Below are 26144 nucleotides of genomic sequence, written 5' to 3' on the forward strand. Positions count from 1 at the left end.
TGCATCTGCACGCACAGTGAGGCGAAGACCTTTGGAGGATGGCCTGGTGTCAAGAAGGGCAGCAAAGAAGCCACTTCTCTTCAGGAAAAACATCAGGGACAGACTGATATTCTGCAAAAGGTACAGGGATTGGACTGCTGAGGACTGGGGTAAAGTCATTTTCTCTGATGAATCGCCTTTCCGATTGTTTGGGGCATCCGGAAAAAAGCTTGTCCGGAGAAGACAAGGTCTACTGCCTCTACTGCCATTCATTCATGTGTGGGGTTGCTTCTCAGCCGAGGGAGTGGGCTCACTCACAATTTTGCCTAAGAACACAGCCATGAATAAAGAATGGTACCAACACATCCTCTGAGAGCAACTTCTCCCAACCATCCAGGAACAGTTTGGTGATGAACAATGCCTTTTCCAGCATGATGGAGCTCCTTGCCATAAGGCAAAAGTGATAACTAAGTGGCTCGGGGAACAAAACATTGATATTTTGGGTCCATGGCCAGGAAACTCCCCAAGACCTTAATCCCATTGAGATCTTGTGGTCAATCCTCAAGAGGAGGGTGGACAAACAAACCCCACAAATTCTGACAAACTCCAAGCATTGATTGTGCAAGAATGGGCTGCCATCAGTCAGGATGTGGCCCAGAAGTTAATTGACATCATGCCAGGGCGGATTGCAGAGGTCTTGAAAAAGAAGGATCAACACTGCAAATATTGACTCTTTGCATCAACTTCATGTAATTGTCAATAAAAGCCTTTGAAACTTATGAAATGCTTGTAATTATACTTCAGTATTCCATAGTAACATCTGACAAAAATACCTAAAGACACTGAAGCAGCAAACTTTGTGAAAATTAATATTTGTGTCATTCTCAAAACTTTTGGCCACGACTATATACAATCATGTCTCTCTATGATGCTTGGGAATACTTCAGAACAGATTTCCAAATTTAAAATCACTTGGAGCTGGGTTTTTTGCCTGTTCGTGAACCCTGTTCTCAAAGCTCAGGTACAGTACTTACCATTGAGGCTTCTGGTAACCTCATCCACTGTCTTATTGCCCTCTATCAGCACACTGTCAATTTGCTGATGAGACACAGGAGACAAACACACTTAGACACAGGAGAGATGACATAAACTTGCAAGACTCCCTCAAACACATTTAAAACACACTGAAACTATGCACAGAAACATCAAAGCCACTACCGATTTACCACACAACCCTGCCCGACCATTACCTTATCCCTCTCTCCCTCCCCCTTTTTCCTCTCTCCATCCTCTCTTCCCCTTTCTCTGAGTCTCTCCGATTCAGAGGGGTTGGGTTAAATGCGGAAGACACATTTCAGTTGAATGTATTCAGTTGTACAACTGACTAAGTATCCCCCTTTCCCTTTCCCTCTCTATCCTCCCTGCCTTTCTTACCCATCTCCTCTCTCCCTCTGTTGTATCAGATACAAGTGATCATAGTGCAGGCTGGACAGGAGAGACAAATGTTTTTTTACCTTTATTTAACTAGGCAAGTCAGTTAAGAACAAATTCTTATTTACAATGACGGCCTAGGAACGATGGGTTAACTACCTTGTTCAGGGGCAGAATGACAGATTTTTACCTTGTCAGCTCGGGGATTCGTTCTAGCAACCTTTCGGTTACTGGCCCAATGCCCTAACCACTAGGCTACCTGCCGCGCAATGTGTGTGTGTGTGTGTGTGTGTTCGTGTGTTGTGTGTGTGTGTGTGTGTGTGTGTGTTCGTGTGTGTGTGGCTATTCTCTAGGGGGATATTTATGGTAGGTGGACTGGTTTGGAGTGGTTTATGTTTATTGTTTATGTACTAACTCTGAATAGAAGCTTTAGGTCAGTAACTGATCTATAGGTGGTTGTGTGTCAACAGAAGATAAGTGACATGCCATCCAAGTAATTTATTACAGGATACTTAACAGAAGAGAATATGGAATGTTTTTAATAAATGTGTGTACCCATTGAAAAATATCCAGTTGCTACTTTTAGCTATATCTATTGTTTTATAAACCAAAAAAATTAACTGGTCTTACTTCTACTTCATTTATTATTTTGGTTTTCCCTTCTGAAAATAATAGGAACGTTCTCTCTCACACACACTGTTGGGGATGAATCAGAATTAGTTGGGTAACATAGATAAGATGTTTTATTTTCATAATATGCTTGTGAGATACTTGTCATTTAGAATGTATATTGTTGTACTATAGTGGTGGCCGTTTATAGTTATCTGTTCTCTGTCAGGGTTAAGTTACTTGGGCCACAGAGAGGGGAGAGGTCAAGCTTGTCGTCATGTGTAAACGTATATTTTAAACCATGTGAAGGGATGATTGAGGGGGAACCAATTATCTCTTGGCTCCACAATGTCTGTGTGCCAGTCACTCCCTACTTTTCCCATACGTTTCCCATCGGGGAGAGGAGGATGGCAGTGTCTGGAACCATTCTATATTCCCTCTGAGGTTGCCCTTATCTTGACCTAGAGGCTCACTCTCCTCTCCGTAAGCTTGTCCAGGATGGGTTGTATTTGGGATGGGAGTGTCTAAAATGACAATTGATATATACCATTGGGTGAGGTAATGTCTTGGTACCATTTTGTACCAAGAACGAGATAAGAGCCTCGTTTAGGAGACCAAACTGAACGATAATTTATAGCCAATGCTGTCTGGCTATGGGATACTCCTCTCTGAAGTAAAGACTTTCTTTGTGTAAGTTCCTAAGACCTGTGGTTTGTCATGTCGACTAGGGGGGTGGATCTTTGCTATAAAAGATCTCAGTTGCCATTATGTTGACCACTCTCAACTTTTCATTAGAGATACTGAAATGTTGAAAGTCAAAATGCTTTTGCAAAAGCTTAATTATTATTAAAGGTGAAGATTAAGCATAACTCTGACTGGTGTGTGATTTACTCTCTCATCATTTTGTAATTAAGGACATTTCCACAACAACACACACTTACCTTAGGGACAGAGGTGAGGTAGGTTTGAAGGTTGTCCAGGTTATTGTTGAGTTCTACAGAGCTGTCATCAACACTCACTTTGAGTAACTGGTTAGTGAAGAACATGCAGATGTTCCCTGCACTACACACACACACACACACACACACACAAACACATAAGCGCACACAAACACACAGAAAAGTTTGTTTGTTTCACTTCATATCCAACCACACTCCCCTCTACATATATTTGGACAGTGAAGCTAAAAATTATTATTTGGCTCTATACTCCAGCATTTTGGATTTCAGATAAAATGTTTAATATTAAGCAACAATACAGAATGTACCTTTTATTTGTGAGTATGTTCATACATAACTGTTTTGCCGTTTAGAAATGAAAGCACTTCATGTATCTAGTTCTCCCACGTGAAGAAGTTTGGACAAATTCACTTATAGGATATTAAAAGTTTAGTATTTGGTCCTATATTCCTTGCACGCAACAACTACATCAAACTTCTGACTCTACAAACTCATTGAATGCATTTGTAGTTTGTTTTGGGTTATGTTTTGCCCAATAGTATCAGAATGGTGAGTGATGACTGGAGTCATTTTCTTTCTAATTGAGTGGATAAGATGTTTGTAAATTAATCATGATAATGCCATAATTAAGAAAAAACATGAATGAGTTAGAGAGCTACAACAAAACATGCTAACCTCACCCCATTACCAATAACATGGGAGGTTTGGATTTTTGGAGGATATGAGCTTTGTTCCTCTGTAACCTTATCACTCATCAGTATTCACGATCCATCCTTGACTATCCATAATCAGGGTAGCACCCACAAGAATGTAGAACACATGAACCTTCTATTCTTACTTACAATAAAAGTGACTCTAAAATGGCACACAAGACATCGAAAACTCAACCAAAACAAACCACAAAGGAATCCAATAACTGTGTAGAGTAATACGATTGGTTTAGTCATTGTGTAAAAAGAATGTGGGACCCAATACTAAACTGTTCCCTGCGTTACACAATAATTGAATTTGTCAAAATACTTTCTTCAAATGGTGGGGTCTAGATACATAAAGTGCTTTCATTTTTAAATGGTAAAACAGATACATGTGAAAATACCCTAAAAATATCCTGCCTTATACAGTACCAGTCAAAAAATAATAATCTTTATTTTGACTATTTTCTACATTGTAGAATAATAGTGAAGACATCAAAATGATGAAATAACACATATGGAATCATGCCATTAACCAAAAAAGTGTTAAACAAATCAAAAATTATTTTTGATTCATCAAAGTAGCCACCCTTTGCCTTGATGACAGCTTTGCACACTCTTTGCATTCTCTCAACCAGCTTCACCTGGAATGCTTTTCCAACAGTCTTGAAGGAGTTCCCACATTTGCTGTGCACTTTTTGGCTGCTTTTCCTTCACTCTGCGGTCCAACTCATCCCAAACCATCTCAATTGGGTTGAGGTCGGGTGATTGTGGAGGCCAGGTCATCTAATGCAGCACTCCATCACTCTCCTTCTAGGTCAAATAGCCCTTACGCAGTCTGGAGGTGTAAGGGCTATTCATCTTAAGAAAGCTAGGTGGAACAACCACATATTACAGTCATAGTAAGTCAAATGTTCCTCAATAATGTAGCTATGATGGTGATATTAGTTTATGATGGCGATGCTGGTATACTGGTGATCAAGCTGGTGTATGGTGGTCCAGCATGGTCTAGCTCAGGGATGGGCAACTTTGATGTGGGTAGGGGCCACAGAAAATCTGACCTCATCATGAGGGGCTGCAGTGGCTTGCGGGTCTGCTTACCCACATGTACAGTGGGGCAAAAAAGTATTTATTAAGCCACCAATTGTGCAAGTTCTCCCTCTCATAGGTACACTTCAACTATGACAGACAAAATGAGAAGAAAAATCCAGAAAATCACATTGTAGGATTTTTTATGAATTTATTTGCAAATTAGGGTGGAAAATAAGTATTTGGTCAATAACAAAAGTTTATCTCAATACTTTGTTATATACCCTTTGTTGGCAATGACAGAGGTCAAACGTTTTCTGTAAGTCTTCACAAGGTTTTCACACACTGTTGCTGGTATTTTGTCCCATTCCTCCATACAGATCTCCTCTAGAGCAGTGATGTTTTGGGGCTGTTGCTGGGCAACACGGACTTTCAACTCCCTCCAAAGATTTTCTATGGGGTTGAGATCTGGAGACTGGCAAGGCCACTCCAGGACCTTGAAATGCTTCTTACGAAGCCACTCCTTCGTTGCCCGGGCGGTGCGTTTGGGATCATTGTCATGCTGAAAGACCCAGCCATGTTTCATCTTCAATGCTCTTGCTGATGGAAAGAGGTTTTCACTCAAAATCTCACAATACATGGCCCCATTCATTCTTTCCTTTACACGGATCAGTCGTCCTGGTCCCTTTGCAGAAAAACAGCCCCAAAGCATGATGTTTCCACCCCCATGCTTCACAGTAGGTATGGTGTTCTTTGGATGCAACTCAGCATTCTTTGTCCTCCAAACACGAAGAGTTGAGTTTTTACCAAAAGGTTTGATTTTGGTTTCATCTGACCATATGACATTCTCCCAATCTTCTTCTGGATCAATCAAATGCTCTCTAGCAAACTTCAGACGGGCCTGGACATGTACTGGCTTAAGCAGGGGGACACGTCTGGCACTGCAGGATTTTAGTCCCTGGCGGCGTAGTGTGTTACTGATGGTAGGCTTTGTTACTTTGGTCCCAGCTCTCTGCAGGTCATTCACTAGGTCCCCCCCGTGTGGTTCTGGGATTTTTGCTCACCGTTCTTGTGATCATTTTGACCCCACGGGGTGAGATCTTGCGTGGAGCCCCAGATCGAGGGAGATTATCAGTGGTCTTGTATGTCTTCCGTTTCCTAATAATTGCTCCCACAGTTGATTTCTTCAAACCAAGCTGCTTACCTATTGCAGATTCAGTCTTCCCAGCCTGGTGCAGGTCTACAATTTTGTTTCTGGTGTCCTTTGACAGCTCTTTGGTCTTGGCCATAGTGGAGTTTGGAGTGTGACTGTTTGAGGTTGTGGACAGGTATCTTTTATACTGATAACAAGTTCAAACAGGTGCCATTAATACAGGTAACGAGTGGAGGACAGAGGAGCCTCTTAAAGAAGAAGTTACAGGTCTGTGAGAGCCAGAAATCTTGCTTGTTTGTAAGTGACCAAATACTTATTTTTCCACCATAATTTGCAAATAAATTCATTAAAAATCCTACAATGTGATTTTCTGGATTTTCTTTTCTCATTTTTTCTGTCATAGTTGAAGTGTACCTATGATGAAAATTACAGGCCTCTCTCATCTTTTTAAGTGAGAGAACTTGCACAACTGGTGGCTGACTAAATACTTTTTTGCCCCACTGTATACCCACACATGCAGTCAGAGCCGGCCCTAGCATTTTGGGGGGCCCTAGGTGATATTTTGGTCACCAGCAAAACACTGCGAAGGCTGGTCAACATGAAAACACAGCGAATGAACCATGAAAGCACAACGAAGGCACTTCGAAAACACAGCGACGGCTGGTCACCAGCAAAACCACCACTTATGCTGGTCTATGCTGTTTTTTTCAGGGTGGCACACACTTACAGTATGACTAGTGTTGTGAGTAGTGTAGCCCAGTATAATCCTCTCCTGTGACAGTGGACAGCTTTAGTCTGTTCCTGGTACATGTGTCCTCCACAGTGTCCACAACAGCGACAGCAGGCCAGGCAGAACCCCACCAGGGGCATAAGGATAATGTACACGATCCCTATAGCAGCACACACTAGGAAACCAACTTCATAGAGAAGGACCTGAGGAGATTCATACACACACACACACACACACACACACACACACACACAGGTTAACACACAGAGATACACACACATACACACAATTAGTAGGGTGCCTTACATAAAGCTCTCCCAGGTCACTGCCTAAAGGGTAACTTAGGAGGGAGTGTCTGTGGCTAGTACACAGAGCTTAACTTGACACACAAACACACTGTAAAAAAAAATTGTCCTGCTCCTCTCTTCTCTACCTAACTTCCCCTCAAGGTCCAATCAGTTTCTCTTAAGTCCCGTTAGTTTGGCTGCTCAGGCTACCTAAGATATCCCTCACCCATTGTAGCCCTGCCATTCCCAACCAATCAGAGCACTTGGAAATGCACATCTGGACACTGCAACCGCCCAGGTCAGAGTGTCATCGTTGTCCAAAGGGAGAAGACGCATGTTTTTCTGAGGACTTTTTATTGTCGACAGTAACAGGAATGTTGTGGGTGCATCGAAATGTAAGTTGCAGGGGTGTTCTAATTGTGGTTTTTACATGCTGTATAATAATAGGTCATTACCACTAATTACTTTGTTACTTTGATAAGTTTCAGACATATGATCTACTGTCTGGCTGTTAGTATTATTTAATGTTAGAGTTGCCAATGCTGCTTTACGTATTGTTTATCATATGTAGGATTATTCTGTACTGCCATATGTGTTATTATTGCATTGGCTGCACAAGTACTTTTGCAGAAGTGGTTTAATTGTTGTATTGGTAAGCATAGTCTTTTGCATGCACATGCTAACACAGCATTTTCCATAGTGGCCTTTATTAAGGTGTTTTATTGAGCTGCCATGGGCAAGCTTCTCGAGTCATCCCAGACAGTTCTTGGAGCTTCCTCATGCACAGAGTAATTTACAACCCTGCGGTGCCAGGCCAGATCAGGTGTCAGCCTGGCAGATTCTCATACAAGGCTGAAAGAGAGAGAGTGCCATAAATATGGACTCTGTAAATCCAAGTAATTTGTTTCTCTCTCCAAGAGGTGAATGTTTAAATGTATATTGATGCTGTGTTTATAGCCCTTTATAGACATGTAAGGGTAATGCCATTTGCCATTTATTCATGTACATGTGTGTATATTGCATAGTTATAAACATGACCTAATACTGTTTACATATCTTTTGTCTTATAGAACCACAACAATAACATTCCAAGTCCTTCGGGTTACTAAAATCATAGAAACATCCTCAAATGGAAACAGCTGTGTCTGTGTGTGTGTGGTGGTGACTATGAAGAGTACAGTGATGGACCTCAACATCATGTTCTAACTGGACAGCGCTATACATTGGTACCCCAGCTAATCTTAGGTTTTATTACATACAGTCGGGAGGAACTACTGGATATAAGAGCAACGTCAACTCAACATCATTACGACCAGGAATACGACTTTCCCGAAGCGGATCCTGTGTTTTTCCCACCACCCAGGACAATGGATCGGATCCCAGACGGCGAACCAAAACAACGACGCCGTAAAAGGGGCAGACGAAGCGGTCTTCTGGTCATGCTCCGGAGACGGGCACATCGCGCCCCGCTCCCGAGCATACTACTCGCCAATGTCCAGTCTCTTGACAACAAGGTTGATGAAATCCGAGCAAGGGTAGCATTCCAGAGAGACATAAGAGACTGTAACGTTCTTTGCTTCACGGAAACATGGCTCACTCGAGACATGCTATCGGAGTCGGTACAGCCAGCTGGTTTCTTCACGCATCGCGGCGACAGAAACAAGCATCTTTCTGGTAAGAAGAGGGGCGGGGGGTATGCCTTATGATTAACGAGATGTGGTGTGATCATAACAACATACAGGAACTCAAGTCCTTCTGTTCACCTGACTTAGAATTCCTCACAATCAAATGTAGACCGCATTATCTACCAAGAAAATTATTTTCGATTATAATCAAAGCCGCATATATTCCCCACCAAGCAGACACATCGATGGCCCTGAACTAACTTTATTTGACTCTATGTAAACTGGAAACCACATATCCTGAGGCTGCATTCATTGTAGCTGGGGATTTTAACAAGGCTAATCTGAAAACAAGACTCCCTAAATTTTATCAGCATATCGATTGTGCAACCAGGGCTGGTAAAACCCTGGATCATTGTTATTCTAACTTCCGCGACGCATATAAGGCCCTCCCCAGCCCTCCTTTCGGAAAAGCTGACCACCACTCCATTTTGTTGCTCCCTGCCTATAGACAGAGACTAAAACAGGAATCTCCCACGCTCAGGTCTGTTCAACGCTGGTCCGACCAATCTGATTCCACGCTTCAAGATTGCTTCGATCACATGGATTGGGATATGTTCTGCATTGCGTCAAACAACAACATTGATGAATAAGCTGATTCGGTGAGCGAGTTTATTAGCAAGTGCATCGGCGATGTCGTACCCACAGCAATTATTAAAACTTTCCCAAACCAGAAACCGTGGATTGATGGCAGCATTCGCGTGAAACTGAAAGCGTGAAACACTGCTTTTAACCAGGGCAAGGTGACCTGAAACATGACCGAATACAAACAGTGCTATTCCCTCCACAAGGCAATCAAACAAGCTAAGCGTAAGTATAGAGACAAAGTAGAGTCGCAATTCAACGGCTCAGACACAAGAGGTATGTGGCAGGGTCTACAGTCAATCACGGATTACAAAAAGAAAATCAGCCCCGTCGCGGTCTTGCTCCCAGACAGACTAAACAACGTCTTTGCTCACTTTGAGGACAATACAGTGCCACTGACACAGACCGCTACCAAAACCTGCATACTCTCCTTCACTGCAGCCGACGTGAGTAAAACATTTAAACGTGTTAACCCTAGCAAGGCTGCAGGCCCAGACGGCATCCCCAGCCGCGTCCTCAGAGCATGTGCAGACCAGCTGACTGGTGTGTTTACGGACATATTCAATCAATCCTTATCCCAGTCTGTTGTTCCCACATGCTTCAAGAGGGCCAACATTGTTCCTGTTCTCAAGAAAGCTATGGTAACTGAGCTAAACGACTACTGCCCCGTAGCACTCACTTCCGTCATCATGAAGTACTTTGAGAGACTAGTCAAGGACCATATCACCTCCACCCTACCTGACACCCTAGACCCACTCCAATTTGCTTACCGCCCATATAGGTCCACAGACGACGCAATCGCAACCACACTGCCCTAACCCATCTGGACAAGAGGAATACCTATGTGAGAATGGTGTTCATCGACTACAGCTCAGCATTTAACACCATAGTACCCTCCAAACTCGTCATTAAGCTCGAGACCCTGGGTCTCGACCCCGCCCTGTGCAACTGGGTACTGGACTTCCTGACAGGCCACCCCCAGGTGGTGAGGGTAGGTAACAATCTCCACCCCGCCGATCCTCAACATTGGGACCCCACAAGGGTGCATTCTGAGCCCTCTCCTGTACTCCCTGTTCACCCACGACTGCGTGGCCATGCACGCCTCCAACTCAATCATCAAGTTTGCAGACGACACTATAGTGGTAGGCTTGATTACCAACAATGACGAGACGGCCTACAGGGAGGAGGTGAGGGCCCTCGGAGTGTGGTGTCAGGAAAAGAACCTCACACTCAGGAGGCTGAAGAAATTTGGCTTGTCACCAAAAGCACTCACAAACTTTACAGATGCACAATCGAGAGCATCCTGTCGGCCTGGTACGGCAACTGCTCCGCCCACAACCATAAGGCAAAATACCTGCCCTCCAGGACACCTACACCACCCGATGTCACAGGAAGGCCACAAAGATCATCAAGGACAACAACCACCCGAGCCACTGCCTGTTCACCCAGCTATCATCCAGAAGGCGAGGTCAGTACAGGTGCATCAAAGCAGGGACCGAGAGACTACTAAACAGCTTCTATCTCAAGGCTATCAGACTGTTAAACAGCCACCACTAACATTGAGGGGCTGCTGCCAACATACTGACTCAACTCCAGCCACTTTAATATTGGAGAAATTTATGTAATAAATGTATCACTAGCCACTTTAAACAATGCCACTTAATATAATGTTTACATACCCTACATTACTCATCTCATATGTATATACTGTACTCTATACCATCTACTGCATCTTGCAATCTTTATGTAATACATGTATCACTAGCCACTTTAAACTATGCCACTTTGTTTTACATTACTCATCTCATATGTATATACTGTACTCGATACAATCTACTGCATCTTGCCTATGCCGTTCTGTACCATCACTCATTCATATATCTTTATGTACATATTCTTCATCCCTTTACACTTGTGTGTGTATAAGGTAGTTGTTGTGAAATTGTTATGTTAGATTACTCGTTGGTTATTACTGCATTGTCGGAACTAGAAGCACAAGCATTTCGCTACACTCGCATTCACATCTACTAACCATGTGTATGTGACACATGAAATTGGATTTGATTTGATTTAGAGGGCAGAACCAAACTAATCAGATATAAGTACATAGCAGGTGAGGGCATTCACAGCCGACCGCTCAGACGGGTGAGGGCATACCAGCCAACCGTTTTTACGTGGTCCTTCAAGACGGATTTAGAGACTAACAGTTTTTTTTACCAGGTCCGTAGTTTCTCTGGATTTAGCGACCAAGTTGACACACACACATGCACGCATCCATCTTTTCTTACCTCTTTGATGGTGTTCTTGTCATTGTATATATTGCCACTTTTCTCCACTAATTTAACCAGCAGATCTAAGAGAGAAGAATGGAGAGGGAGAGAAAGAAAGGAGGAGGATCTGGATGTGTTTGTTTTTTTATGACCATGTTTTTCTTTCTGCTTGCATTCTGTATTTATATTTTGATGTGTGTTTTTTCTTTAATTTATGTAATTCAGGGCTCATCTGTAAAATAGACCTTGGTCCCAGTATGACTCCCTGATAAAAAAAAAGGTTTAATTAATATATTTTTTTAAACATCAGCTAACATTCAACCAATAATGATTAGATATCACCACAAAAATATATTCAACATATAAACTTCATCTGGCTTGTTCATGTGAGAGGATCTGACCTCACACTGTCAAAGGCTGTATGGAGATCAGTAGTCACATTTTACATCAACCCTCTCGATCTCTCTTTCTCTCGCAGGTTAGTGGTTAGAGCATTGGGCCAGTAACCGAAAGGTTGCTGGATCGAATCCCAGAGCTGACAAGGTAAAAATCTGCCGTTCTGCCCCTGAGCAAGGCAGCACGCCGAAGATGAGGATGTCGATGAAGGTAGTCCCCCACACCTCACTGATTCAGAGGGGTTGGGTTAAATGCGGAGACACATTTCAGTTGAATGCATTCAGTTGTACAACTGACTAGGTATTTCTCTCATTCCCTCTCACTTTCTCTCGCCCTCAGTTTCTTCATCACCCTCTCTCCCTCATTCTCTCTGACAACAGTGAGATCTCACACCTTCAAAATACAATTACTCTCTATCATTATTTCATTTACTTGCAGAAATCAAACCTACTGTATGTTCTTTAGATGTAACCTAGGTTCAGGATCAGGAAACCATTAGTAACCATACCAGGGATGTGAGAACTGAGACTACCACACTGTTCCTACTCCACTGTCTTGTCTAACCCTGCACTTATAGCCGATTATTATTCACACATCACCAGCTGGCATTGTGAAGAGAAACTTCAGAGGAGCTCTATCGTCTAGGTGGGAAAGAGGAAATTCCACTTTCTCATAGTCTCTCTCCATTTCTTTATTCATCTCCTGAAAGCAGATACCCAGCTGGCGTGTTAAAGCCCCAACTGGTACACTGTCATGTACGTTACTTAGTGAACAGAATAGTAATCCACTTCTGAATCCTGATACCCAGGCATTCAGCCATAGAGAGAAAGGGAGGGTGACAGAGAGAGAATGACAGAGAGAGGGAGGAGGGTGTACCCGGCTCCAAAATGCAAAAAAGTTCCAAATGATTGACTGACAGGTTGGTGAAAAATCTGTATCTCCCTGCACTGTGTCAGCAGAATGGACAGTCAGCAGAATGGACAGAGAACGCTGCGGTGTGTAGGGGGTCTATGGAAAGCCACTGGGGCAGGTTATGTATGATCCCTTTGGGTTTCAATAAAAGCTGTAAAAAAACGCTTCATCTCTGGTAGGCTAAGGGAATAAAGTGATACGGCTCCGCCTGTAATATTTGATTTATAAGGGCGGGGTCAAGTTTACCATTGAAGCAGCTTCAGTCAACTATGTCTCACACACCACACCACTACAGAATTTATTTAGCTTCTTATCCAGCTGTTCTTAGCCTTCACCTATTTAGCTAGCTCGAACCAGCTAATCTGCCACTGCCACGATGGATATCATAAATTGGCTGCGCCAAAGTACCCAAATAAAGCCAATGGAGAGCGATGAGCAGCAGTATCGAACCACCGAGGCCGCTGCCAAGCCCAGCAGCGATGATGTTAGCGAGCTCCAGCTAGCTCCGAGTGCAGAGCCTTCCCTCTCTTCCATAAATGCCGCCAGGATAATGGCTCCACAGCCCCCTCCACCGCCGACTGTTCCTTGGAACAGAGGAGCAAGCCCAGGTTAGCCTATAATCCTACCATAGCCTAAGGTTTTCTATTTTAAAACGTTCATTTAATAGCAACTGGTTCACATGAGGAGAGTGGCTGGAATACTCGGTTATTGCAGATGCAACATTTTGTTTCCCAAGTCGAAAGTTCTGTGTCCAATGCTAACGCAAACAAGGCCTTCACCCAGGTCGGGTATTCTAACTGGAAGCATGCTATTGATAGTACCAATGGATTCGCTGGGCACGCATCAAACAAAGAGCTTTTGAAATGCACTGCATTGTGAATACCTGTGATGTCAACACGTGTTAAGAAATCACATGTATGTGTTTCTGCCACTGTGGACATTATTGCGTGTCTTGTTTCAAACCAGCGACCACTAAGGGGGTATTGGACGCGATACAGTCAAGAGGAGAGGGGGGCAGTATACATTTTCTGTCCATGATGGAATATCCTCTCTGAATAGACAAGGAACTTGTCATGGTGTTTAGCGCCATACCCCACAATGTCACAAACATCACGCGATTTTCAAAATGAAATCATAGGGCTCATGAGTGAGATTGTCACTGATGAAGCTACATGCGATAACTCATTTTACATTTTGACAAATGTGTTCCGTCAGCACAGAAGAAGCATGATACACCCGAGAAAAGCTCAACTACGCCAACTGGTATTTGAGGGGGATCTTTCAAGAAGATTTCGGGGAGAATGGAATGACCGATTACTCAGGAAGATCCACAGAGCATCAAGGAGGCAGCAACTGTTCTGAAAAGGTAAGACCAAATCTAGCTGGTTAGTTTTAATACAAATCGTTCTTTGGTGTGTAGGGTACTGTCCATGGTGCTGATAGAGCGCAGCGGAGATTTTGCGCCAACCTGTTACTTATTGATCAAAAGCATTTTAACTTTAATGTTCATTGTAGCGTGATATAAGCAGAATTCAATATAATTCCAACGCAATATCCCAAATGATGCCCCAGGGTATAGCTATACAGATCGTATGTTTAATCAAATAACGAGACATTCTATTTGGGGTTTTCTTGGTAGCCAATTGGTTTTCGTGGTACATGGAACTGTATATATTGGAAACCTGTTTATGGTAGTCTGGCCATTGCTTACGTGTGTCGAATTTGATTTACAGAAGTGTGTTTTGCCGTATCACAACGTGTTACTGAACTCATGAGCGAGCGGCATTATATTGCATGTTTGAAGCGGGCCATTATAGCCCTATTTATTTGGGAAGATAACTGTGCATGGCTGCATTCCACTGTAATAGGTTGTAGGCTGTTTTGGTTATTTGGATCTCCATTCGCATTTTGTTTACTGCATTTGTTTACTGTTAATGTAACTAGCCTAAATATAGATTGTGTCATGCCTTTATCGATCTGACATTTTGTTTTACTAGGCCTACTACTACTTGGTACCGCTGTTTTGTTCAGTTCGCATTCATTAGTTCGTTCACATTCGCAGTTGTGTAGGTATTCTAAGTCAAACTGCTGTTCAGTATTTTTGTTTGCATGCATGAATAACTAGGCTACTACTTTCAGCGTTTCTTTTCCATTATTTTGGTAAGACCGCTATTACAAACAGCCTATCTATCTTGTAGCCTGTCTTCTTTACCAAAACAGCCTTACTTTAGTGTGTACGGCACAAGGCACTGTCCATTGTTCTGATACAGCGCAGCGGAGATTTCGTGACAACCTGACTGTCACTTCAAAAGCACTCCATTATCTTGGAGTCTGGGCATTTGAACTATAGGTTTATTGTAGTATAACGTGATATAAGCAGGATTCAATATAATTCCAATGCAAGAACCCCCAAAATGTTGCTCCCACGCCAATTTCAATTGCCCCTAGTCACTTTATCCTGGACCCAGATATACAGTACCAGTCAAAAGTTTAGTTTGACTATTTTTCTATGTAGTAACCAAAAAAAGTGTTAAACAAACCAAAATATATTTTAGATTTTAGATTCTTAAAAGTAGCCACCCTTTGCCTTGATGACAGCTTTGCACACTCTTGGCATTCTCTCAACCAGCTTCACCTGGAATGCTTTTCCAACAGTCTTGAAGGAGTTCCCACCTATGCTGAGCACTTGTTGGCTGCTTTTCCTTCACTCTGCGTTCCAACTCATCCCAAACCATCTCAATTGGGTTGAGGTCGGGTGATTGTGGAGGCCAGGTCATCTGAAGCAGCACTCCATCGCTCTCTTTCTTGGTCAAATAGCCCTTACACAGCCTGGAGGTGTGTTGGGTCATTGTCCTGTTGAAAAACAAATGATCGTCCCACTAAGCGCAAACCAGATGGGATGGCGTATCGCTGCAGAATGTTGTGGTTACCATGCTGGTTAAGTGTGCTTTGAATTCTAAATAAATCACAGACAGTGTCACCAGCAAAGCACCCCCACACCATCACACCTCCTCCTCCATGCTTCACGGTGGGAACTACACATACGGAGATCATCCGTTCACCTACTCTGCATCTCACAAAGACATGGCGGTTGGAATCAAAAATCTCAAATTTGGACTCATCAGACCAAAGGACAGATTTCTACCAGTCTAATGTCCATTGCTTGTGTTTCTTGGCACACACAAGTCTCTTCTTCTTATTGGCGACCTTTAGTAGTGGTTTCTTCGCAGCAGTTCAACCATGAAGCCTGATTCATGCAGTGTCCTCTGAACAGTTGATGTTGAGGTGTGACTGTTACTTGAACTCTATGAAGCATTTATTTGGGCTGCAATTCTGAGGCTGGTAACTTTAATGAATATATCCTCTGCCGCAGAGGTAACTCTGGGTCTTCCTTTCCTGTGGCGGTCCTCATGAGAGCCAGTTTCATCATAGCGCTTGGTGGTTTTTGCGACTGCACTTGAAGAAACTTTCAAAGTTCTTGAAATGTTCCAGATTGACTGACCTTCATGTCTTAAAATAATGATGGACTGTCATTTCTCTTTGCTTATTTGAGCTGTTCTTGCCATAATATGGACTTGGCCTTTTACCAAATAGGGCTATCTTCTGTAAACCACCCCTTTCTTATCATAACACAAATACTAGTGTCATTATCCAAACATTAAACCAAAACATGAGCAAACAAGGGTTGCTTCAACAACATCCTCCAATCCTGTTTGGATAGAATCCATGATCAATAGAGACTATCACTATCCAATCTGTGCATTGCAATCTGCTCAGCAAATCGAGAGCTCTCTGATCTAGGATGAGATTCACCTGAGCAAAGGTCAATGGCTAATTAACACACACTGTGTGTGTGTGTGTGTGTGTGTGTGTGTGTGTGTGTGTGTGTGTGTGTGTGTGTGTCTGTGTGTGTGTCTCTCTGTACCTAAGGGGCCTTCACTGTTGTTTGTCCAACAGAATCACTACTAGCTCTAACAAGGAAGCAGTCACAAATAAACTGAGCCAGCTCTGAAGTAATAGTCATTTAGGATCGATAACAAAGGTGACAAAGATTCTGGACTACAGTGGAATATTGTCCACTCACTACTTAAAGATGCTCTATGCAGAAATCCCTCTGCAAATGGGTGAAAGCCTAAGCTTATATGGGATTTACATAGTGGCTACACACACCTGGCTAGGTCAGAATGAGCTCAATATGATCAAAGCACTGCTGTAGAAAAGCAGCGTTGTCCGATTATGCTACAGTTTTTGTTTTACTATGGCACCCTATTCCCTTTATATAGTACACTACTTTTGACCACATGGATGCACAGAGACTGACCTTTGGGGAAGGGGTTGGGCTGGACGGTGTGGAGGAAGGACTGGACGACCTCGGACATGAAGCCTGTGTCTGCTGCTCCTGGGATTGACTGGTACTGTGTTTGGATCAGGTTCAAGGGAGAGACTCCCTTAGGACAGGTGGCAGGGAGAGGCAGGGCCAAGCTGGACCCCAGCAACAGAGCCCCGATCCAGGCCAACACCACCCCGGCGCAGCCCCCCAACCTCCAAACACTCCTACATGCTCCCATCACTGCAACTAGAGATAGGGCTGGAAGGTGGGCTAGGGTAAGGCTGGAGAATGTAGAGTGGCACTATCTCTGTATTGATGGGCCTGCAAACACAAAGCAGAGACACTAGGGTGGGAGTGGAAACACACAAATACGGAGATAAACACAGAAGTAAAGAGAATGTTGTGAAAGGGTGCAGGCCCTGGAAAGTAAATGCATACATATTGTAATTGTAAGAAAACTAGCATTGAGGGAAACCATAAATGTGACCACAAGTGAAGCAGGTTTCTAGTTCTGGTGACTTGTATTGATATGCGATATCGTGTCTTTCTGTTGCAAAACTATTGTTTTATAAAAATGTAAATTGTTAACCCCATATTAAGGTTTAGGACGTTCATTGTTTAATAATAAAAAAATGAGCAGGTTTCGCTCCATCAGATGGCATAATCTGTCCATCCACAATTCACCTGTGGGAACATGGCGGCTTTCACCAGACAACAGAAAGAGCTGGCCGCTACTATCCGATAGATTGTTCGTAAGGACATTATCTCTGCCCTCGATTTGCAATTAAAACGGGTAAATGAATCACTCGCATTGCTCTCTTCTAAAGTGGATGCCTATTTAACTAAAGGTGTGAAAAAAAAGAAGAAAAAAAGTTTGTTGATGATGTTGACACCAAGGAATTTGACGCTCTCAACCAGCTCCACAACAACCCCATCGATAAGAATGGGGGCGTGCTCGGTCCTCCTTTTCCTGTAGTCCACGATAATCTCCTTTGTCTTGATCACAGTGGGGGAGAGGTTGTTGTCCTGGCACCACATTGCCAGGTGTCTAACCTCTGTCTAACATCTCTAACATCTGTCTAACATCTGCCATGAGGATCAGCGTGGCAGATGTGTTGTTGCCTACCCTTACCATTGCAGAGATCAAGTTGAACGCTGATCTGTAATCAATTAACAGCATTCTCACGTAGGTGTTCCTTTTGTCCAGGTGAGAAAGGGCAGTGTTGAGTGCAATAAAGATGGCATCATCTGTGGATCTGTTGGGGCAGGATGCAAATTGGAGTCGGTCTAGAGTTTCTTGGATAATGGTGTTGAGGTGAGTCATGACCAGCCTTTCAAAGCACTTCATGGCTACAGACGTGAGTCTGTAGTCATTTAGGCAGGTTACCTAAGTGTTGTTGGGCACAGGGACTATGGGGGTCTGCTTGAAACATGTATGTATTACAGACTCAGACAGGGAGAGGTTGAAAATGTCAGTGAAGGCACTTGCCAGTTGGTCAGTGCATTCTCGGAGTACACGTCCTGGTAATCCGTTTGGCCCTGCAGCCTTGTGAATGTTGACCTGTTTAAAGGTCTTACTCACATCGACTGTGGAGAGCGTGATCACACAATCATCCGGAACAGCTGCTCTCATGCATATTTCAGTGTTAACTTGCCTCGAAGCGAGCATAGAAGTAATATAGCTTGTCTGGTAGGCTCGTGTCACTGGGCTGCTCTCAGCTGTGCTTCCCTTTGTAGTCTGTAATAGTTTGCAAGCCCTGCCACATCTGCCGAGCGTCAGAGCCGGTGTCGTACTATTCGAACTTAGTCCTGTATTGACGCTTTGCCAGTGTGATGAATCATCGGAGGGCATAGCAGGATTTCTTATACGCTTCCGGGTTAGAGTCCCGCACCTTGAAAGTGGCAGCTCTACCCGTTAGCTCAGTGCAAATGTTGCCTGTAATCCATGTCTTCTGGTTGGGGTATGTACGTACAGTCACTGTAGGAACAACGTCATCAATGCACTTATTGATGAAGCCAGTGACTGATGTGATGTACTCCTCAGTGCCATCGGAGGAATCCCAGAACATATTCCAGTCTGTGCTAGCAAATCGGTCCTGTAGCTTAGCATCTGCTTCATCTGACCACTTTTTTTATTGACCGAGTCACTGGTGCTTCCTAATTAAATTTTTGCTTGTAAGCAGGAATCAGGAGGATAGAATTATGGTCAGATTTGCCAAATGGAGGGCAAGGGAGAGCTTTGTACGTGTCTCTGTGTGTGGAGTAAAGGTGGTCTAGAGTTAATTTCCCACTATTTTCACATTTAACAATGGTAGAAATGAGGTAAAAGGGATTAAAGTTTCCCTGCATTAAAGTCCCCGGCCACTAAGAGTGCAGCCTCTAGATGAGCGTTTTTCTGTTTACTTTTGGCCGTATACAGCTCATTGAGTGCGGTCTTAGTGCCAGCATCAGTTTGTGGTGGTAAATAGACAGCTACGAAGAATTTAGATGAAAACTCTCTTGGAAAATAGTTTCATCTACAGCTTATCATGAGATACTCTATCTCAGGCGAGCAAAACCTTGAGACTTCCTTAGATTTCGTGCACCAGCTGTTGTTTACAAATATACATAGACCTCCACCCCTTGCCTTACTAGAGGCTGCTGTTCTATCCTGCCGATACAGTGTATAACCCGCTAGCTGTACGTTATTCATGTCGTCGTTCAGCCATGACTCGGTGAAACATAAGATATTACCATTTTTAATGTCCCGTTGGTAGGATATACGTGCTTGTAGTTTGTCCACTTTATTATCCAGCGATTGTGCGTTGGCCAATAGCACCGATGGCAAAGGCAGATTAGCCTCTCGTCGCGGGATCCTCGCAAAGCACGCCAATCTCCTTCCGCGATACCCCCGTCTCTTTCTCCTGCTAATGACGGGGATGAGGGCCTCTCATCCAGCTCGTTAAAGAAAAATTCTTCGTCCAGTTCAAGATGAGTAATCACTGTTCTGATATCCAGAAGCTCTTTTCGGTAATAAGAGGCGGTAGCAGCAACATTATGTACAAAATGAAAAAAATAAGTTACAAAATTACAAAGAATGTAAAAAAAAAAAGCATGGTTAAGAGCCCATAAAACAGCAGCCATCCCCTCCGGCACCATTTCCCATAGAGATAAATATGGTGTTTCCTATAGCCCTGGAAGTGGTGGTCTTCACTGATATGTCCCTTAAAAAATGTAACCTACACTTTGGTCCTATTATTGCTCACACAATCTCTGGGAATCGAAATGGCATACCCACACTCCAATATTTCACAATAATGTCTTGCAATCTGGAGGGTGTCTTTTTGCATTCCCCCAATGGTCCAAATGTGGAATCCGTACCCTTGCCAATATCATGGAAGTAATGGTTTGAGTACATTCAAAGATTTGAAAGACATACAGTACCAGTTAACTCCTTTTTTCTATATTTACAACCAAGGTCAGCAATGTTGGCCTTGGGAAGCCCAACTACCATCCAATGATGGGATTTATAAATAAATGATCTGGGCTCCCAACAGGACTGATCTCTGTAATATCTAAACAACTTATGGAAAGTTTATATTCTGAGCTAGCCATTAAAAAAGTATGGTCCACAGTTCTAAGTGAATCTGAATAACCCTTTAATTGGAACAAAATATGGAAAAATATGACCTTGTTATCCCGTAATCCAAACTATCAATTTATACATTAAGTTTGTTCAAACTGTATAACACAAAGGAAACGTTTTATGATGAAATTGTCCCCAACTCCCAAATGTTTACTGTGTCCAATAAATCATGTAGGCACATTCCGTCATATGATGTAGGAGTGCCCTGCAGTTAAATGCTTCTGGGACAAAGTTACAAAATTAATTTCAAAGTGCAGAAATGTAAATATTCAATGCTTTGCATCTACTATGTTAACAATGATAGTTCCTTGAATCTCTCAATTAATCAGAGACTATTACTGCTGCCAGGCAGCACTGCAGCAAGAAAAATATGTTGGCTCTTAGATGGCAATCACCTCACTCTCTCTCCCAATTTGCCAGTGGATACAGCTACTATTAGAAGTTATAAAATCAGAATTATCGACAGTGACAATTCATGGTGCAACGTTAACAGTGAAGAGGCGACTCCGGGATGCTGGCCTTCTAGGCAGAGTTACTCTGTCCATTGTCTGTGTTCTTTTGCCCATCTTAATCATTTCTTTTTATTGGCCAGTCTGAGATGTGGCTTTTTCTTTGCAACTCTGCCTAGAAGGCCAGCATCCCAGAGTCGCCTTCACTGTTGACGTTGACACTGCTGTTTTGCGGGTACTATTTAACTAATGTACTTGTCCTCTTGCTCAGTTGTGCACCGGGGCCTCCCACTCCTCTTTCTATTCTGGTTAGAGACAGTTTGCGCTGTTCTGTGAAGGGAGTAGTACACAGCGTTGTACCAGATCTTCAGGTTCTTGGCAATTTCTCACATGGAATGGCCTTCATTTCTCAGATCAAGAATAAACTGACGAGTTTCAGAAGAAAGTCCTTTGTTTCTGGCCATTTTGAGCCTGTAATCGAACCCACAAAGGCTGATGCTCCAGATACTCAACTAGTCTAAAGAGGGCCAGTTGTAATTGCTTCTTTAAATCAGCACAACAGTTTTCAGCTGTGCTAACATAATTGCAAAAGGGTTTTCTAATGATCAATTAGCCTTTTAAAATGATAAACTTGGATTAGATAACACGAAGTGCCATTGGAACACAGGAGTGATGGTTGCTGATAATGGGCCTCTGTACGCCTATGTAGATATTCCATTTGAACAAATCTGCTGTTTCCAGCTACAAGTCTTTTACAACATTAACAATGTCTACACTGTAGTTCTGATCAATTTGATGTTATTTTAGTGGACAAAAAATGTGTTTTTCTTTCAAAAACAAGTACATTTCTAAGTGACCCCAAACTTTTGAACGGTAGTGTATATCAGCGGAGTAGGAAGGAGAGGACCATCCTCTCCTTCCTGAAACATAAAAAGTTATTTTTCGATAAAACTATGCTAAATATATTCACATGTCACCAAATAATTGGTTAAAATATACTGTTTGCAATGAAGGTCTACAGTAACTTCAACAGCACTGTCTGGGCTAGCACCATGGTGTAGCCGGAGGACAGCTAGCTTCCGTCCTCCTCTGACTACATTGACTTCAATACAAAATCTAGGAGGCTGGTAGGCCTCACACCCTTCCATAGACATACATGGTAATTATGACCACTTACGGAGGACGTCCTCCAACCAATCAAAGCGTTTGCAATATGAACTGACATGTCCATCCAATCATAGGTGTAGGATCAGAGAATGAACGTAGTGTGTTGTATTGGGATTGTGCCACAGAGCGTTATGGGGGTTCCATTGTTGAAGAACCCCTTTCATTCTCTGGGGTACACGGAAAAGGTGCAAATTAAAAGCGAGGGTCGACCTCTACCTGAGATCAGTTTCATGAAGAAGGATGAAAATGGTGAGGGCAATCAATACCAAACTGGTATCAAATGTATAGCTGGTTAACAGGGAGCCTATCATCAAGCCACCTGTAATTGCGCATTACGATGCTTTAAATCTTTAATGGGATGTCAAACAATTCCAAATGATTTGATAGCTTCCATCGCATTATCCATTAAAAGTTAGATTAGAGAGGTTGACGCAGCACATTTTTTGCATGCTCTCAAGTAGGCTTTGCACTTTCCTCCGGTATTTATTTAGCAAACATCATAACACATAATCACTCTGGACAAGCAATGTCTATGTATCTGGGTAGAGGAAATCCCCCTCCTAATCTAGTCTAAATATAATTTATATGAACAAATATCAGGTAGCTATAGTTTGAGAGAGTTTTCATCCCCCCCAGGGCCAGGAGTTTTTTTTAAACCATGATTATGAAAAACTGGTTCCATCATAGCCCATAGAAAAACTTTTTTCCAACTGATTAATCACTGTCATACCTTATAGGGTCCATAGTTTTCCTAGTTTGGTTAACATATAAGTAGAATCCCCAGGCCCCAGGGGGTAAAAATTGCCCCGCCGTTCTGCGACCTATGGTGCCACCAGTCTGCTTGCAGTTGTCAGTTATTGTCAGGTATGTGGATGATCAGGGCTTTATTCAGGAACGTTTCTTGGGCTACTTTGTGCCAAGTGGGCAAGATGCGCAGTCTGTTTGACTTTATGAATTTTGAGATGTCTTGAGTTTAACTTCATAGAGAAACTCGTTGTTCAAACCTACGATGGCGCAGCTGTAAAGGAATGTAGCTGTAAATACAAATAGCAGATAAGTCCCCTCATGTTCCCTGATAAAGGGGTGACTACTCCACTCCAATACCATTGTCAACTTTCTTCTGACACGAACTAAAGCACGACGTCTGATGTGCCGGCTCATCCACTGGCACATTGAATGTTTCCCTTCAAAGCACTGTGAGTACCCCTATCAATTTTCTCTCATTACTATATGTAGAATCAATCACATTATTGCACATCAACAATTTTACTCCTTGCTTTGACTAACTCATTCTTAGCTCTTTTGTCTGTGTAGTGTCTTTGCAGTCAAATCCTGTCCTGCACTGGTCAAGCCTCTGAACACCTCAACTCATGCCTCACACCTTCACTGCTGTGATCCCTTTCCAAGACTGTAAGTAGCCCTCTCATTCCCCATAATATTGTGCTATAAATGTTTTTATTAAATGCTTTATTGTTAAAATAATTAGTCTTTGATGATTTTTGAAGCACACTGTGGTCTCTGTGCGTTCCGCGCCTATACCGTGAGTCTCCCAGCCTCCACGGATTTTATATATATATATACCGAATGTATAAAATACTGCTCTTTCCATGACAGACTGACAAGGTGAAAGCTATGACCCCTTATTGAGCCACTTCAGTCAGTGTAGATGAAGGGGAGGAGACTGGTTAAAGTATTTTTAAGCCTCGAGACAATTGAGACATGGATTGTGTATGTGCGCCATTCAGAGGGTGAATGGGCAAGACAAAAGATTGAAGTGCCTTTGAACAGGGTAGGGTAGTAGGTTCCAGGTGCACCGGTTTTGTCAAGAACTGCAAAAAAAAAAAATCTCAAGTTTCCCATGTGTATCAACAATGGTCCACCACCCAAAGGACATCCAGCAAACTTAGCACAACTGTGGGAAGTCAATATGGGTCCCTGTGGAATGCTTTCGTCACCTTGTAGAGTCCATGCCAAGACAAATTGAGGCTGTTCTGAGGGCAAAAGGGAAGAATGTTTTGTTCACTCAGTGCTATTTTCATATTCTTTACTTTCTTTGCTTTTGTGCCCACAGGTAAGGGGTGCTGGTGATCAACTTCTGATAAATGTGTCCCACCTTTGTTCATGTGAAAAGTATTTCCATGTTGTGCGACACACATTGGCATCATACTTCCCTGTTTATCTATAAACATTGGCACAGCATCCTTCTAGAGAGCATAGTTCTGTCTTAGGCTATACCACTGAAGTTTATCAACCTCTTTACACACTTGAGCTTTGATCAATCAACCACCAACACAGCTATCATTATCAATTACTTGAATCTAGTCATTTCACATTTGCTGTTCCGATCAATAAAAAAAGACGAGACAGATCACCAAAAACAAGAAAAACTTTCCATAACGCAACACCACACAGTGAGTGTTTTTAGTCTGTTTATAGAAAAACAGACTATCAACACTCACTACTGCATAACAGTTCATCATAAACAGCTACCTGCATCACAACGGTTTGTTTAGTTTTAACCAGACAGCCAGAAGTGAAATATGGGAGGGGGAAACCAGGCACTGATCTGCTTACTAAGACTGTGTAAGCAGTCTTAGTAAGAATAGTTAAAGGTAGTCTGAGAATAGTTAAAGGTTCAATAAAAATAAAATAAAATACCGGTATTCTCTATATAAAGTAAAGAAAAGCTTTTACGAGGATTGCATAAACTCAAACAAAGTAATTGCAATGTCACATGCAATTTGATTGTCCAATAAGTTTCAGTATGTTATATTTATTTACTCATGTGCCTCTGAAAGGCAAATACTAGGACAACGGAGAAAGAAAGAAAATATATAATTATGTACAGACTAAAAAGCACTCACTCACTTCCCACAGTGTAAACAGAGTTCTGTTGCGAGTAGAGCAGAGAGTGAGCAGGCTTCTTTGTACACAGTCCTTTTGGAACAGACAGAACACAGTCAACAAGTCCTGGAGTACAACTCCAACACTCTCGCACTACTGCTGCTTCAACTGTATACAACCACCCTAAAAGCTCCTCTACAGGAAATAGGCTCTATAGTGGCTTAATCAATTACAACAGCAGACGTGTGTATCTTGTACAGCTAACTCAACACTTTTAACTACTATGAGTGCCTCTGGAGGCTAACTGCAGAGCTGTTAGCCTACTTCTCCTGTACCTGTTTGAGGCTCTGGAAGTGTGTGGAGGAGTAGAGGAGACATAACAAGAGAGTGAGAGAGAGACGGGGGGAGAGAGTCAGGAGAAGAGTGTGAGAGAAGAGGAAAGAAGGTTGAGTGTGTTGGAGGCCATAGAGGAGAAAGATATCGGAGAGGTGAAAGGAAAAATGGGGGGGGAGACATTAAACAGTACTTTACCTGTTGTTCCTTGAGTCGAGACAGGAAAGAGGTGAAGCAGGAGAGTGAAGTATATATTCCAGGTGAGTTTGAGTGTGTCCTCCTCCTGGACAGGTGTCACCAATCTGCAAAGCACAGGTGTGTGTGTGTGTCCGGTCTCTACCCTGGTTCCACTAGTGTATGTGTTTGCAGGTGTGTCTCCGCTCTACACAGCACAGATGTGTGAGGGAGTGTGTTAGTCCCTTCCTTGAGAAACCTGATAGGGTCTACTATTGCTGCTATTAATTTGACTGCCTATCTGCGAAATACTGACAATAGAGGGATGGAAGAAGGGATTGGGGAGGGAGAACGGGAGGGTCTTAACTGGATGAGAGAGACAGTCGGGAGTGAGAGAGCTGGCGGGTGTTTGCTTTTTAGCAGTGAAAGGCTACTACAGTATACATTGACCACAAACCCAAGTGGACAATGGAACATCGCCAGGAAATGTCAACTATAGCCCAACAAA

The 26144-nt window shown here is 42.8% G+C and overlaps 1 protein-coding gene across 1 annotated transcript in view; it reads right to left on the reverse strand.

Annotated features, from left to right (window-relative positions):
* Window positions 1-25875, reverse strand: part of LOC115113404 (prominin-1-A-like) — a 35399-nt gene extending 9524 nt beyond the window's left edge. The window contains exons 1-6 of the mRNA XM_065012880.1: window positions 25661-25875; window positions 17036-17365; window positions 11425-11489; window positions 6580-6785; window positions 2961-3081; window positions 1014-1077 (exon numbers count right to left, since the gene is read on the reverse strand). Coding sequence (XP_064868952.1) covers window positions 1014-1077; window positions 2961-3081; window positions 6580-6785; window positions 11425-11489; window positions 17036-17282 — 703 coding nt within the window. The 5' untranslated portion in view covers window positions 17283-17365; window positions 25661-25875. The remainder of the gene's footprint in view (window positions 1-1013; window positions 1078-2960; window positions 3082-6579; window positions 6786-11424; window positions 11490-17035; window positions 17366-25660) is intronic.
* Window positions 25876-26144: the final 269 nt, after the last annotated feature.

The sequence above is a fragment of the Oncorhynchus nerka genome, linkage group LG28 (genome assembly GCF_034236695.1).
Source record: "Oncorhynchus nerka isolate Pitt River linkage group LG28, Oner_Uvic_2.0, whole genome shotgun sequence".
In the NCBI taxonomy this organism is placed as follows: Eukaryota; Metazoa; Chordata; class Actinopteri; order Salmoniformes; family Salmonidae; genus Oncorhynchus; species Oncorhynchus nerka.